The 12,520-nt window shown below is 49.7% G+C and overlaps 5 protein-coding genes across 5 annotated transcripts; 3 read left to right on the plus strand and 2 right to left on the minus strand.

Moving 5' to 3' along the window:
• Window positions 1–15: 15 nt before the first annotated feature.
• AKAW2_70652S (CAP-Gly domain containing linker protein BIK1) lies at window positions 16–2,046 on the plus strand (the record flags this gene model as incomplete). The annotated part of the gene is made up of 1 exon (XM_041683258.1): window positions 16–2,046. The coding sequence occupies one exon, from the start codon at window positions 16–18 to the stop codon at window positions 2,044–2,046; it is 2,031 nt and encodes a 676-aa protein (XP_041547536.1).
• A 706-nt stretch (window positions 2,047–2,752) lies between these two features.
• On the minus strand, window positions 2,753–3,474 carry BNA1 (3-hydroxyanthranilate 3,4-dioxygenase; the record flags this gene model as incomplete). Its single annotated transcript, XM_041683259.1, has 2 exons — window positions 2,753–3,290; window positions 3,443–3,474. 2 exons carry the CDS (start codon window positions 3,472–3,474, stop codon window positions 2,753–2,755), a joined length of 570 nt encoding a protein of 189 aa, XP_041547537.1.
• Window positions 3,475–3,809: 335 nt separating this feature from the next.
• AKAW2_70654S (RNA 3'-terminal phosphate cyclase-like protein) lies at window positions 3,810–5,027 on the plus strand (the record flags this gene model as incomplete). Its single annotated transcript, XM_041683260.1, has 1 exon — window positions 3,810–5,027. One exon carries the CDS (start codon window positions 3,810–3,812, stop codon window positions 5,025–5,027), a length of 1,218 nt encoding a protein of 405 aa, XP_041547538.1.
• A 1,011-nt stretch (window positions 5,028–6,038) lies between these two features.
• On the plus strand, window positions 6,039–6,401 carry AKAW2_70655S (uncharacterized protein; the record flags this gene model as incomplete). Its single annotated transcript, XM_041683261.1, has 2 exons — window positions 6,039–6,182; window positions 6,351–6,401. The coding sequence occupies 2 exons, from the start codon at window positions 6,039–6,041 to the stop codon at window positions 6,399–6,401; spliced, it is 195 nt and encodes a 64-aa protein (XP_041547539.1).
• Window positions 6,402–8,671: 2,270 nt separating this feature from the next.
• On the minus strand, window positions 8,672–9,828 carry AKAW2_70656A (uncharacterized protein; the record flags this gene model as incomplete). Its single annotated transcript, XM_041683262.1, has 4 exons — window positions 8,672–9,080; window positions 9,169–9,243; window positions 9,315–9,548; window positions 9,617–9,828. The coding sequence occupies 4 exons, from the start codon at window positions 9,826–9,828 to the stop codon at window positions 8,672–8,674; spliced, it is 930 nt and encodes a 309-aa protein (XP_041547540.1).
• Between the last annotated feature and the right edge of the window lie 2,692 nt (window positions 9,829–12,520).

Below are 12,520 nucleotides of genomic sequence, written 5' to 3' on the forward strand. Positions count from 1 at the left end.
CCATCCCCCATCGCTATGGCGCCCCTCGACGACGTCCAGGTGGGTGACCTGGTCAATGTCCCCGGGGGTATGTTCGGGACGGTCAAATATCTGGGAAGTGTTGCGGGCAAGCCGGGAAAGTTTGCAGGCATTGAGCTGGCGCCGGAGCATGCCAGACGAGGCAAAAACAATGGAGATGTCGAGGGCAGGCGATACTTCTCTACGTCTGTCCCCGGCTCAGGGATCTTTGTGCCTATGAACAACAACAAATACGTCACCAAGCGCTCGTCTGGTCCAACCTCGACAGTGAGCACCGGCCCTCCAACCCCCTCCCGACCGGTCAATTTCAGCAAGTCCGTTGGCCCTGGTCCCGCAATGCGCCCACCACGCGTCCGACGCCCTTCCCTCCCCCGCCCTGAATCTCCTAGAGGACCTCCGCCGTCCAAGCTCACCTTGACCGGGCTACGCACGCCCTCTTCAGCCTCCCGCGCCGCTCCCTCCAGCACCTACCCCCGCAGTCCTATCAAAGCCCCGTCGCGCGCCTCTGACCGCCCTCCCTCGCGAGTCAGCCGGGTGAGCACAGAGGATGATGGTCCGGCATCTAGAGTATCTGAAGTTCAGCAATCAGCGATGGCAGCAGAGGTGCAAGAGCTGAAGGATCACATCAAGAGTCTCGAGAACCAACTTCTCGACCGAGATAAGCAGCTAGATGAGCAAGCTCATACCCTGTCCGACTTTCAGAGAACTCTGGAGGAACTGGAGGGGTCAGATTCGCTGTCCATCCGGGCCCAGTTGCGTGAAAGAAACGAGAGAATTGCTCAGCTGACGGCCGAGTTTGACTTGCACCGCGCCGACTTCCGAAGCACCTTGGATACTTTAGAGATCGCTGCTTCCGAGACGGAGCGAGTTTATGAGCAGCGCCTGGACGAATTGATGCAACAAAATAGAGAGCTTCAGGACCGCGGGGAGGATGTCGAGGCTGTTGCGCGACAGCTCAAGCAATTGGAAGAATTGGTGTCGGAGCTCGAAGAAGGTCTGGAGGACGCCCGGCGTGGTGAGGCCGAAGCCAGGGCAGAAGTTGAGTTCTTGCGCGGGGAAGTCGAGCGGACAAAGCTCGAACTACAGAAGGAGCGGGATTCCAAGGATTCCCATGCAGCTAGTGATGGGCCGCAGTACTCGAAGGAACTGGAGCAGAAGGATGATGAGATCCGTGGTCTAAAAGCAATCATCCACTCCTTGAGCCGTGGCGACCCAGATTTGCATGCCCTGCAACAGAATGGATTTGGAACGAGCCCGCCGAACCATGATCCCGACCATGTGGCTCACTTGGAACAACGTGTCGAGGAATTTGAACGCATCGCCGAAAGAAAGACATACCGCATTGAAGAACTAGAACGCGAGCTCCAGCAGTTGCAGCTGAATGGTGAAACACACGCTCCCGGCTCCGCGGTCTCTTCGTCGCCCAACCACCAAAAGTCCCCCAGCGTCAATGGGAAGCTCACAAACGGCCATGGAATCAACCATGCGCATCGGCTTTCGGATCGCACAGTCGTTCCCCACGACTGGCAAGATTTACCTCCGCACGAGGGACAATATCAGGCCTACTCTACCCGCCACCGCGGTATTTCGGACGCTTCTCATCATCGTCTGGAGACCATGCACGAGTCAGACGGCCGCTCGGAGGACGGTGGCTCCTTGTGGTGCGAGATCTGTGAAACCGGAGGGCACGATATTCTGACCTGCACCAACATGTTTGGCGCAGAAAGTAAGAAGGTCCCTGATGCTGCCGAGGCACCCCATGACGACAGCTCTGTGGATGAAAAGCCAACTCCAGAGGAATCCACGGGTGAACCGTCCACGTCCTCACATGAAGAGGACGCGACTCCTCAGAAAACGGGCCGTGATGCTGTGATGGAGGGACTAAGGGAAGCGAACAACTTGTCCGCTTCTTCCTCAACCTTGGGCCCTGTTGGCGGCAAGGAAAGCGGCGTCGTTGACGAGTCTAAGTGGTGTGCTCTTTGCGAGAGAGATGGCCACGAGAGCATTGACTGTCCATTTGATGATTGATGGAAGCGGAATGCCGATGCATGAGATTCATGGCAGCATAATGACCGAATGGTCATGATGCTACGTGCACCGATGATTGAGATGTGTGCCCTATATGTCGGCTTAGTGGACCTGTCATTTCTGGTATTCTTCTGTTCAAGGCGCACTATGTCTAAACACATTTTCAGGATATCCATCTTCTTGTTCATTCATAAACAACATAATCATGTTGGCATTTTCTGGTCTTTCTTTTCTACCTTGGCTGTATGAAACCGCATAGCGCGCTTTGCAAGGGTTGCTGATTGTTCAAAGCGGCTGCATTACATTCCTGTGCCACTACTCTACTAGCCTTTTTCTTATTTCTGTCACATTCTTTAGACTGTTTTACTTGCCTGTTTTGGTCACAGCGGCTTCTTGGCTATGTGGCTATTTCTCTATCTTTTATATTCCCCTATCCAGAACTGTGCCTGATACCTCTTTAATTATACATTGGAATCAGAATCCACTTTCCACGTATACCCTGCCTCGGTAAACACCTAGCATCATACTACTGGTAGTTTAGAAAGCAGACAATAGATACTTTTACACAACTACTATTACATCCAACCAACCAACCATATATATCGTCAACAGGGTATCTCTTCACCACAACACCGCCCACCACTCGACTCTTAACTAACCAGCTCCCCAATCAACAAACCAGCCCTCCCCCAAAGGAGTCCTACAACTAAGGCTGCACCACCTCCCCCTCCTCGTACTTCGACCTCGCGACAACCCCACAAGCCTTACAAGTCCTCTTCTCCTCATCGCCCGCAAACTCCTCGACAACCTGCTTAACCTGCGTCCCCAAATCCGTACAAACAAACTTCTTCTCCCACACCACCTCCCCGCAATCCTTATTACGACAATACCACCTCATCGCATCCACCGCCCCTTCCTTCCTCGGCTGCTCCATCACCACGCCCACCGTATCCTTGAACCGTACGGGACAGTGCGGCGTGTTCGCCGGCAGCAGGAACAACGATCCTTCGTGGATCGGGATGTCTTGGAAGGTGGGCGGAGTGGTGGATTCGTCGACGGTGCGGAGGAGCATGGAGCCTTTGTATTGGTAGAAGAATTCGGGCGTCGTGTTGATGTGGTAGTCTGTTCGGGCGTTGGGACCGCCGACTATCATTACTGTGTAGCCTTGGGTGGCGGGTGAGGAGGGGTGGTAGACGCAGTAGTTGTTTACGGGGGGTTGGAGGAGGTGGGAGTTGGTTTCAAGCCTGTTATGATAAAGTTAGTAATGTCCATATGTGTGTATTTGGGGAGGGGGTGGTTTGTGTTGGGTGTGTTTGTTTGTAGCTGAGGGTAATGCGGGGGAGGGGTAGTAGGAAGTAGTAGTTTGTAGTGGCGATGTGGAGGTGGATTACTGTACCATTTGGGGATGTTGAGTGCTGGTGGAAGCATGTTGACGATGTGCTGTATCTGTGTGTGTGCAGTATTGTGGATTGATAGAGTGAAGATAAATATGGACAATTACCAAAGTAATCGAAGAAAGCAACTGATTATAAATGCAGATCAGATCAACCCAACCCATCGCATCTATCCGGTGAAGGGTCCTTATCCGTCCCGGAGATAACCGCGGATTAACGCCGCGCTCGGTGCCGGAACAACTCCGCCCCGGCAGATTTTCTCGATTCGCTTTTTGCGGTCCAGGCGAGCATCTGGCGCCGACGAAGATTTTCGATCTACAGATTGTTGATTGACCACGGAGATTTCGCAGAGTCTCCAGTACAGCTACAATGGCGTCAACATCTCAACCCCCTCTTCGGTTCACTTCCCACAAGAACTTCGTGTACCGTCTCGTCTTCGCTTCGTTGACCGGCCGCACGATTCAAATTTCCCAGATCCGTCCTTCGTCGCCTACGAATCCCGGTCTCGCTCCTCATGAGATCTCCTTCCTCCGTCTCCTGGAGTCCATTACCAATGGCTCCCAGATGGAGATCTCGTACACCGGTACTATCCTTGTTTATAAGCCCGGTCTCATTACAGGCAGTTCGCCAGGCGTGGCCACGAGCAGCGGAGGTGTCGTCAGGCACGAGCTCCCTGCAGGGTGCAATCGTGGTGTGAGTTACTATCTGCTGCCACTCTGCCTTCTGGCACCCTTCTCCAAGGCGCCCATCAAGGTCCTTTTTACTGGTCCAGGTGTGATCACCTCGTCCACCCCGACTGGTGACATGTCCGTGGACAGTGTGCGGACTGCCATTCTCCCTCTCTACAACCAATTTGGAATTTTCAACAACATCGAGCTGCGTATCCTACGGCGATCGAACCCTGGACCCAATGGCAGAGGCGGCGGTGGAGAAGTTCAGCTAGTATTTGGCCACCAGCTCCGGCTGCCGAAGACCCTGCACCTCATGAACGCCGGTCGCATCAAGAAGGTCCGCGGTGTGGCCTACTCTGTCGGTGTTTCCGCATCCAATAACGCAAGAATGATCGAAACTGCCCGTGGTGTTCTGAACCCACTCGTCCCTGACACCTATATCTTCTCTGATGTGTCGTCGGCGCCGCTCGTGCCTGCCCCCGAGAAGAGCAACCCCTCCGCGAAAAAGAAGATTGGTCTTGGTTTCGGACTCTCGTTGGTCGCTGAGTCGTCTACTGGCTGCCTGTTCTCCGCCGATGTGGCGTCGCCTCCCGCAGGCGGCGAGGCGCCTGAAGACATTGGGAAGCGATGTGCTTACCAGCTACTCGAGGCCGTTTCGAAGGGAGGTTGCGTTGCCCCTGCAGCTGTTCCGACCATGCTAGGTCTGATGACGATGGGATCGGAGGATGTTGGACGAATCCAGGTTGGTCGGGACGTGATCGCCGAGGAGAGCACCATCCAGCTGGCCAGGGACCTGACCAAGTTCGGTGCTCCGGGTTGGGGTCTGAGAGACGCGAGTGGTGAGAATGAGAATGGGGACGTGATCATCAGTGTGGTTGGCCGCGGCATTGGCAACGTTGGCCGTAAGGTTGCTTGATTGTTGAAGACCCAACATCAGCCTCACATCAACTCCGCGGTCGGCTGTTTCAGGTATTACCGACCTTTTTCTGGTCGGTTGGTCTGTCCAGTGGAGCTTCAAGGGCCCTGTCACAGCGTGGTTTCAGAGTATGGCCAGTTTGCATCTGATTGCCCAATGTGAGCGCCGGGTACTGCCCCTGGCGACAGCGGTGTATCACGCAGGCGCAAGGGAAGGGCCATGGTTTCATCTCCACTGAGGGGAAAAGCGCAGACCACGTCATTTCTAATAAAAGCTGCATTTCGTCTTCGACCTCCGACTTTTACCTTCTTTATCGCCAAGTTGCATCGCTCACTTGGGTCATGTGCCACGTGGCTGAGATTGGCGCCCAGCCGACAGCTGTTCGCCGCACACCGCAGCCCGGATCTTGGCCTGTTGGACTCCCATCTCCTGGCAGGGCAATCTGATGCTTCGGACTGGCGAGTGGGTGCTCTCGTGAGGCACTTTGTTGTTCATATTTCCGTGATACCCTTTATTTGTTTGGTATGTGGGCTTCCACCTCACCGCTGGGAGCCACTCGAAGATGGAATGGGATTGGCAGTTCGAAGTAGGGTTTGCTGGCTGCGGCCTAACCGACGTGCTTCATGCAGCAAGTTTAAGTTTCTGAGACGAGAATGGATCGTCGTTCCTGTACATAGAAATAGCATGAATATAAGATGCTCGGCTCCGTCCTGATTTCTTCCCCCGACTTAGTACTCTCTTGACAGGATATAACTCCAGCTATCCACACCGTCGCCTTCCCGCCCACCTCATTAGGAACACTGCTCGCCTACGAATCGGAGAATTTGCCATTACGTTGCCAGAACCGTCGATGCCCGTACACCCGTGACTACGCCGTCAACATGGATTGCGATACCCGATGCTTCGACTTGACGCTCGTCTTTCCGATTCTTCTAAAGCTGACACCAGATCGTTCGTTCGTTTAACGATGCTGTTCGAAAGGCAGCCGACTTTGCGAGAGAACGATACCAGATGGATTGTCCAACCTTGACCGCACTTGCTCGTCCTTGGAGTGTCATCCCGGCTTGGATGCAGTTTGCCCGCCTCTCCATGCAGCTCGAACCTTCCCGAAGAGGAAGTCGCAGTTCTGCATCTGCTCCTTCCCTGCCGGTGTCTGTATGCCCGTCTTCGGCCTAGTCTCTCTGGCGATAATGACGGCCTTCCCCTCCCCCTTCTTTCTTTCTCTTCTCTCTCCTTCTATCCTTATCTCTTCCTTCCTCCCTTTTCTTTCACTTTCAACCTTCCTTGCCTTTGCTAATCTGCTTAACTGCCATCTCTTCACAGGTATTCCTCGCCGTCGTTCCTTCCCTGTTTCTGCTTCGAGCGATCTTATGAACATGCTGCTTGGGTAAGTGCTCGTTCAGGTCTGGTTGGGCTGACCGCCGTCTAGGCTCTTTTGGTGGGCATACTTAGGGATTTGACCTTGTCTAGCATGGGTTCCATCAGAGCTTCTCTGGTGGTGCTTGTGTGATGGCAAGGCAGTTAGCTACTAACTGAGCAATAAAGCAGGGATAGTTGCGTAACACCTCCTTTCTGAGCATAAGCCGCCCCGTGGGCAGGCCCAGTAAGTGACAGAGCTTGTGAGTCACAACCAGATGCTTTGCTGTTTCTTATACTGACAGTCACCAGGCTGGCTAAAAACACTCAGCCCACCACGCAGGCTAGCTCCAAAAGGGAAATGCTCTGGTTAGTCCTCTTGCTCATCATATCATGCCTCTCTAACGTAATCAGTGCCTTCCACCCATCCTTTTTCTCCTCCCCATTCCTGGCCACCATCGGCCCTTCCTCCTCTTTTATCTGTCCTCCTGTTTCGATGCCTGGCGCTGCGGTCATACCCAGTAAGTGACAGAACTTGTATGTCATACCTTGTCAGCAGGCTGAGTTCAGAGCTGACTGTTGTAGGCTGGTTAAACATCGTCCGCACGTCAGGCTAGCCTCTACCGTGCATATGTCAGTGCCCTTTGGTCATATTTAGGGAGGAACATACGCTGACTGTTATCATAGCCCAGCACTAAACTGCCTGCCATTTATACCTATCAACATCTCTTATATGGCTATGGCTAAACAAGGCAGTCATCGAGCGCTAGGATATCCCGGTTGATATCCACTGGGGCACCAATTATACACAGGAGGGGACGTGACCAAGAGCGAGTACCTGCACAGTGGCAGGCCCAGTAAGTGACAGAGCTTGTAAGTAGTCCTGCCACTTATTTTGCAACTAGTACTGATGGCTTTGCAGGCTGGCGAAAACACAAAGAGTGCCACCCCGCAGGGAAGCGAGGAGAGTTAGCCGATAGGTTAGTGAACCAGAACAGATTTCCCAACATACTGGTACTAACCATCTCATAGGGACTGATGGTGGTTGGGGATTATATATGCAGATTGGCAACTCTGTATCGTCCTGGTCAAGGTTTCTACCCTACGGGGAGTTTTCCTTGGCCGTAAGGGAGGATAGAAATCAATACATAAATTCTAACATGTTCCAATACTTCACATTAACGTAGCAGTGTTCTTATGGTGCCCTGTAGACCATCGTAGGCTCAATCTTGTCCACTACGTTGCAATATCGATTTTAACTCCGTCTCAAACAATCATGCCTCGATTTCTGCGAGTTTGAGGGAATTGACAGTATGCAAGGCCACATCCTACTTCACACAGTGAAGCACTGCTTATATAGCATAGCATCCTATAGCCCGGTCCAATGAGGTCAAGGATGTGAATGCAACTGCAAGTTACAAGAATAAGTTGAATTAATTATAGATATAATTGAATTGAATTGACACATCATAATTAAATAGTCCATCCTCGACTCCAAATCTTGAATATTATGACGACTCCACCAACAAACTAAGCACCTTACCATCTTCATCACTGCTACCACATTAGAGAAGCCACCGTATTCGCGGAAGTCTCCACACACACCCATAAATTGACTTTTGTGGACAGAAATGATCAAGAAGTCGTAAAACAAAGACATATTCCATCCATATCATACTTACATAGCCGTCGAGGGCAACAACGTCCAGGACAACGTCTTTTCCAAAGAAGGCGACGTTGAACCGTGCCTTCCCTAGTAAAAGACGTCACGAACATCATCTTCCGATAGCATGTTTCTTTCACTAGTATGTATTTAGCAAAGATCAACTACAACTAAGTTGAACACGTTTTTGTCATCTTCTTTCTGGAGATCATTACGCGTTAGATATAGAACGCCGTTACTCCTGTTCGGGGCACTTAATCGTACGATAACATAAAAATACCTCATGTGCCCGCAAAATAAACTAGATCACTAAAGCCCACTTCACGGTGAAGCTTCCGCAAGAGAGTATGACACCCCGAATTCCATTCAGCATTCATTAAACCCGGGCAGAGCAATGGTGAAACAGATTTTTTGGATCTAGTCGTGCCTTCAAACAACTGCCGCAGTCTTAAGGCCTGAAGCTTGTCCAAAAATGGAAAACATATAGTGAAAGTATAGATTCGAGATGTCCCACTCATCCGATTTGTGTCCCCTCATTTGATACGGACGAGACAAGTTGGACGAACATGCTTAAAGGAAAGCTGCAAGAAGACCACCACCACCAGCTGCCACTGGTCTGTAGTAATCAGAGCATCTTTCTAAGATACTCCAATACATGATCGGGTAGTACCCTATAGCTATCCAATTTCCCTCCTATGACAAGGTCCTCTAAACTTGCTTTCCTGTAGCCCTCAACTTTCCATAAATCATCGGGAAGCATCTTCATCATTTCTCCCGTTCCCCACATTTTGCGGCAATAGGCCGGGACAGCGAGATTACTCTCCTTGCTGAGAGAATCCTCAATCCTTTGGTTGATTTCCTCTAAGCTTCGCGTCACAATAGAGGGGTCCCTGCCGTTCTTCTCTTTCATGATCGCAGCAATTTCCATGCCTGTTGGTGCAAGCTCTGATAAGGTGATAGTCCGGTTCTGGATGGTGTGTATAGGTCTGGTGGTGAATATGTCCACGTATGCAGCTGCTACGTAGACCTTGGTGCTACAAAGGAATTATTAGCTTAAACATCACACCCAAAGGGGGTTTTTAAGATAAAGGGAGTCTCTGGTTGGTGAAAATGTTAACGCACCACATAGTGACTCTTTCGCTAGCAGAGTTGCCAGTGTAGACCAATATATTATTTTGCAAATCAACACCCACTGCCCTATAATTTTTGTTAGTAGAAAGTCAGTTACAGCATAATACATCCCGGGTACATTGGTTAACGAGACTGACGTTGTACTCAAGGTGAATTCAGCGAAATTTCCTACGTGGATGACGGTAGTTGGAATCCCAGCATCCTTAGAAGCCTTTTCAACTTTCGCTTTTGCCTTCATACAGGGCATGCGCATTCCCTGCTCACAATAGCGCAGACAGAAATCCGAAGGGGAGAACAGCTGGACTTTAGTCCTAGGGATGGCTTTCACAAAGCCATACTGTCTGTCGGTTCCCTCGTCTCCAACAAGAGAACTTTGTGACAAATTTCATTAGCATAGATCCGAAAAGGTCATAAATGCGCAAGGAGCTCTTGAACTAACATCACAATGTCTATATCTTGCAGGGCATCAACCAGCGCGTCTTCATCAAGAACGTCGACTTCAATCTTTCTCACATGTTCTGGGAGATTGGAAGTGTCTGAGCTAGGGCGGTGCAGAACAGTGATTGGAGCTCCAGAGGCAATTAGGGCAGGGACAATTCGAGAGCCAACGAATCCACGGTGACCATAGACAGCGATACGGTTGAAGGCCATGATTTTTAAAAGACAAGGGGCTCTGGGAAAAAAAGACTGTACGATCGGTGTTGGAAGCTGTTGAGACAGGGCCGGTTTGAACACTTGTATCAAGGAATAAACAATTTCTAGCTGGAGAAATAGGAGTTCATATAACTTCCAACATATAGATCTGCGGGTTTCATAATGAACGTGAGTCACCTCTGTTGCATTTGTAGAAAGAGTATCCGGTCCACGTCGCATAGACCAACAGGTTCGCAATTTGGCCTAAAGAGGAAGATAGATGACCCCTAAGGGGAATACTACATTGACCATGTTCCCCTTCAAGGCTAATGTAGCTTATCCGCATTATGAAAGTTTCCTCTTTGGGCCATTTCGCGAGGTTGTGGGGATCGATCTGAGTCTCCTCGAATCATTTGAAGTGATGTGCCCACTCTGCCGAAGCGGATCAAACTTAGTCTCAGACTTCATTGGCAACGCATGTGAGGCGAGATGTCCACGTTGTTTATACTCTAATTCTACGTATGTCATTGATACCTAGTATCTATATCTCATTTGGATAAAAAGTGGGTAGCGTCCTTTTTTGTGAAACAAGGAATTGCTCCTTGAGCGGGGCAGTGCAGGTGACTCGGCCTAGAGCCAGATCTGGATATTGTATTGTTTGATTACGTTTAGATATACTATTTATTAAAGTAAAAGTATAAACATTTGCTGACATCGATCATACTCCATCGCTAAGATGATAAAATAGAAGAAGCGAAGTCTATAACTTTGTTTATAGCTTCGTATTCATGTTATTCCTTTTCAATACGAATAAGTCAACTCAATTTATGAGTCGAATAATACATGCAAATTCATTCCAAGAGTTCCCCCCATCTCATCATTCGCTATTATAATCCATAGCTTTCAATAAGACGATATCGTTCCCATTTCAACACCACCGGCAGATAGTCATAAGAAGCGTCGGCAGAATGCCAGATAGACAATGACAGCCCGCGAAATCCTCGAGCGGAGCTCCTCGGCGAGAGTTATGGTGCCGAACGAATATGCAGGATATTCGATGACACCGTAAACAATTTCAAGTCAAATGATATAAAATAACGGTGGTGCGATGCTGAGAGTAGCCTTTATATAGAGTTGAGAAGCATGGTCGGTCGATGATCGTGTGGCGTGGACCATACTAGAACTCTTAAACAGATATCTCTAGAAATGCCTATTGTCTGTAGCAACGCCCCCCAACATCCTTTATAAAAGGGCAAAAGCACAGGCAGACATGTCCGAAGACTCTTCCTCATCTGAGCCCAGTTTCTGGAAAGACGTTATTGACGGGAATATTCCATCGTCCCATTCAGCCAAGTATAAGTTCTTTTGCGAGAGTAGCCCCGACGATCATATATGCGACCTAAAAGGGCTGGGTAAGTCGCACCTCGATGGGAGTCTGATAAGCTGACGGATCGCTTCAATTATTGTCCATGTCCTTTAGGAGGCAAAGAGATAGACAAGTCTGTAAGCTTTCACTTGTCTTGACTCGAATTTCTGGAAAGTCATGTTTGGAGGAAGCTATCCATGCATCCAACTCCATGAACTCCTGCGTCATTTATCTGACGACCGCGTATGCCGGTTGAGTAGATCGCACCGATATATGAGGAGCTAATCATTGTAATATAGTAATAATTCGCTTAGACAAGGCCTTATACCCTTCATAAGAAGCGTATGAACTAGACATTGGACCCCCAGACTGGAGGGAGCGATCGTAAGTCACCATTCATATTGCATGGTGAAGTAAATAAGTAAACCGCGGCCCTGGATGAGTGGAGTCTTGCGGGCAGTTTGAAAAGAGGGTAAATCTCATCAAAGGCAACATCAATGATAGAAGGACCGTCCCGAAAAGGGGCATACCATGTATACTCCCAGCGACCGCCGTCGTTTATCGTCTTGACTGGCTTGGATCAAGGGGCGCTAATTCGCAGATCGAGTTGATAAAACGGCCTCATATGAGGCTATTTGCGCAGGCCTTTATTATATAGAGAACGCCATGCGTTTATCTCCAACCGCTCACTCTCACCACTCCGTCGAGCAGGCACCGCGAACCCCCAGTCGAGTATATGAGGCTCATGCAATTTATCCATTCAAAGATAAATTCAATAAAGTAGTGCGCGAATGTTTAACTTATCCGTGTAAACATGACCATGATCCAAGGCTCTTTGGGTCTGGGAGGTGTCTAGACCGTTCCAAAGGTGAGCCAGTCGAGCTTATTAAAGTGGAACAATAATCCATGCCGGACGGTACATCGATGCAATAAGTAACACGGCGCTTCAGTTGGGAGATTCGCCATTCTATTTCCATAGGTACCATCACTTAATCATGATGGTTGCTATGTTTCTGGATCCTGCGTTTTGTTTTAAACCAGGTTATCTGCCTTTTGCTTTGAACTTTGGCGTGATAGAAAGGGAATAAAAATGTCTTAATGCTTTCTCCTTGTCCGCATTGAGTACGAAAGATGGCTAGAACGTATGCCATTTTCTGTTGCGACGCCAGAAAGAATCTGAGAATATGGCAAAGAGCATCCCGACGAACAGGCTCAGGAAACAAAGACCGTCGCTGCCATAGCTCGAAGCCATATACGCTTTCAAATACCAACTGAAACGTACCGGATAAAGGATAGAAGGTACCCAGCAGGATGGCAGAGAAGATGCAGATGTTTAGGAACATC

This window comes from Aspergillus luchuensis, chromosome 7, assembly GCF_016861625.1.
Source record: "Aspergillus luchuensis IFO 4308 DNA, chromosome 7, nearly complete sequence".
Classification (NCBI taxonomy): domain Eukaryota; kingdom Fungi; phylum Ascomycota; class Eurotiomycetes; order Eurotiales; family Aspergillaceae; genus Aspergillus; species Aspergillus luchuensis.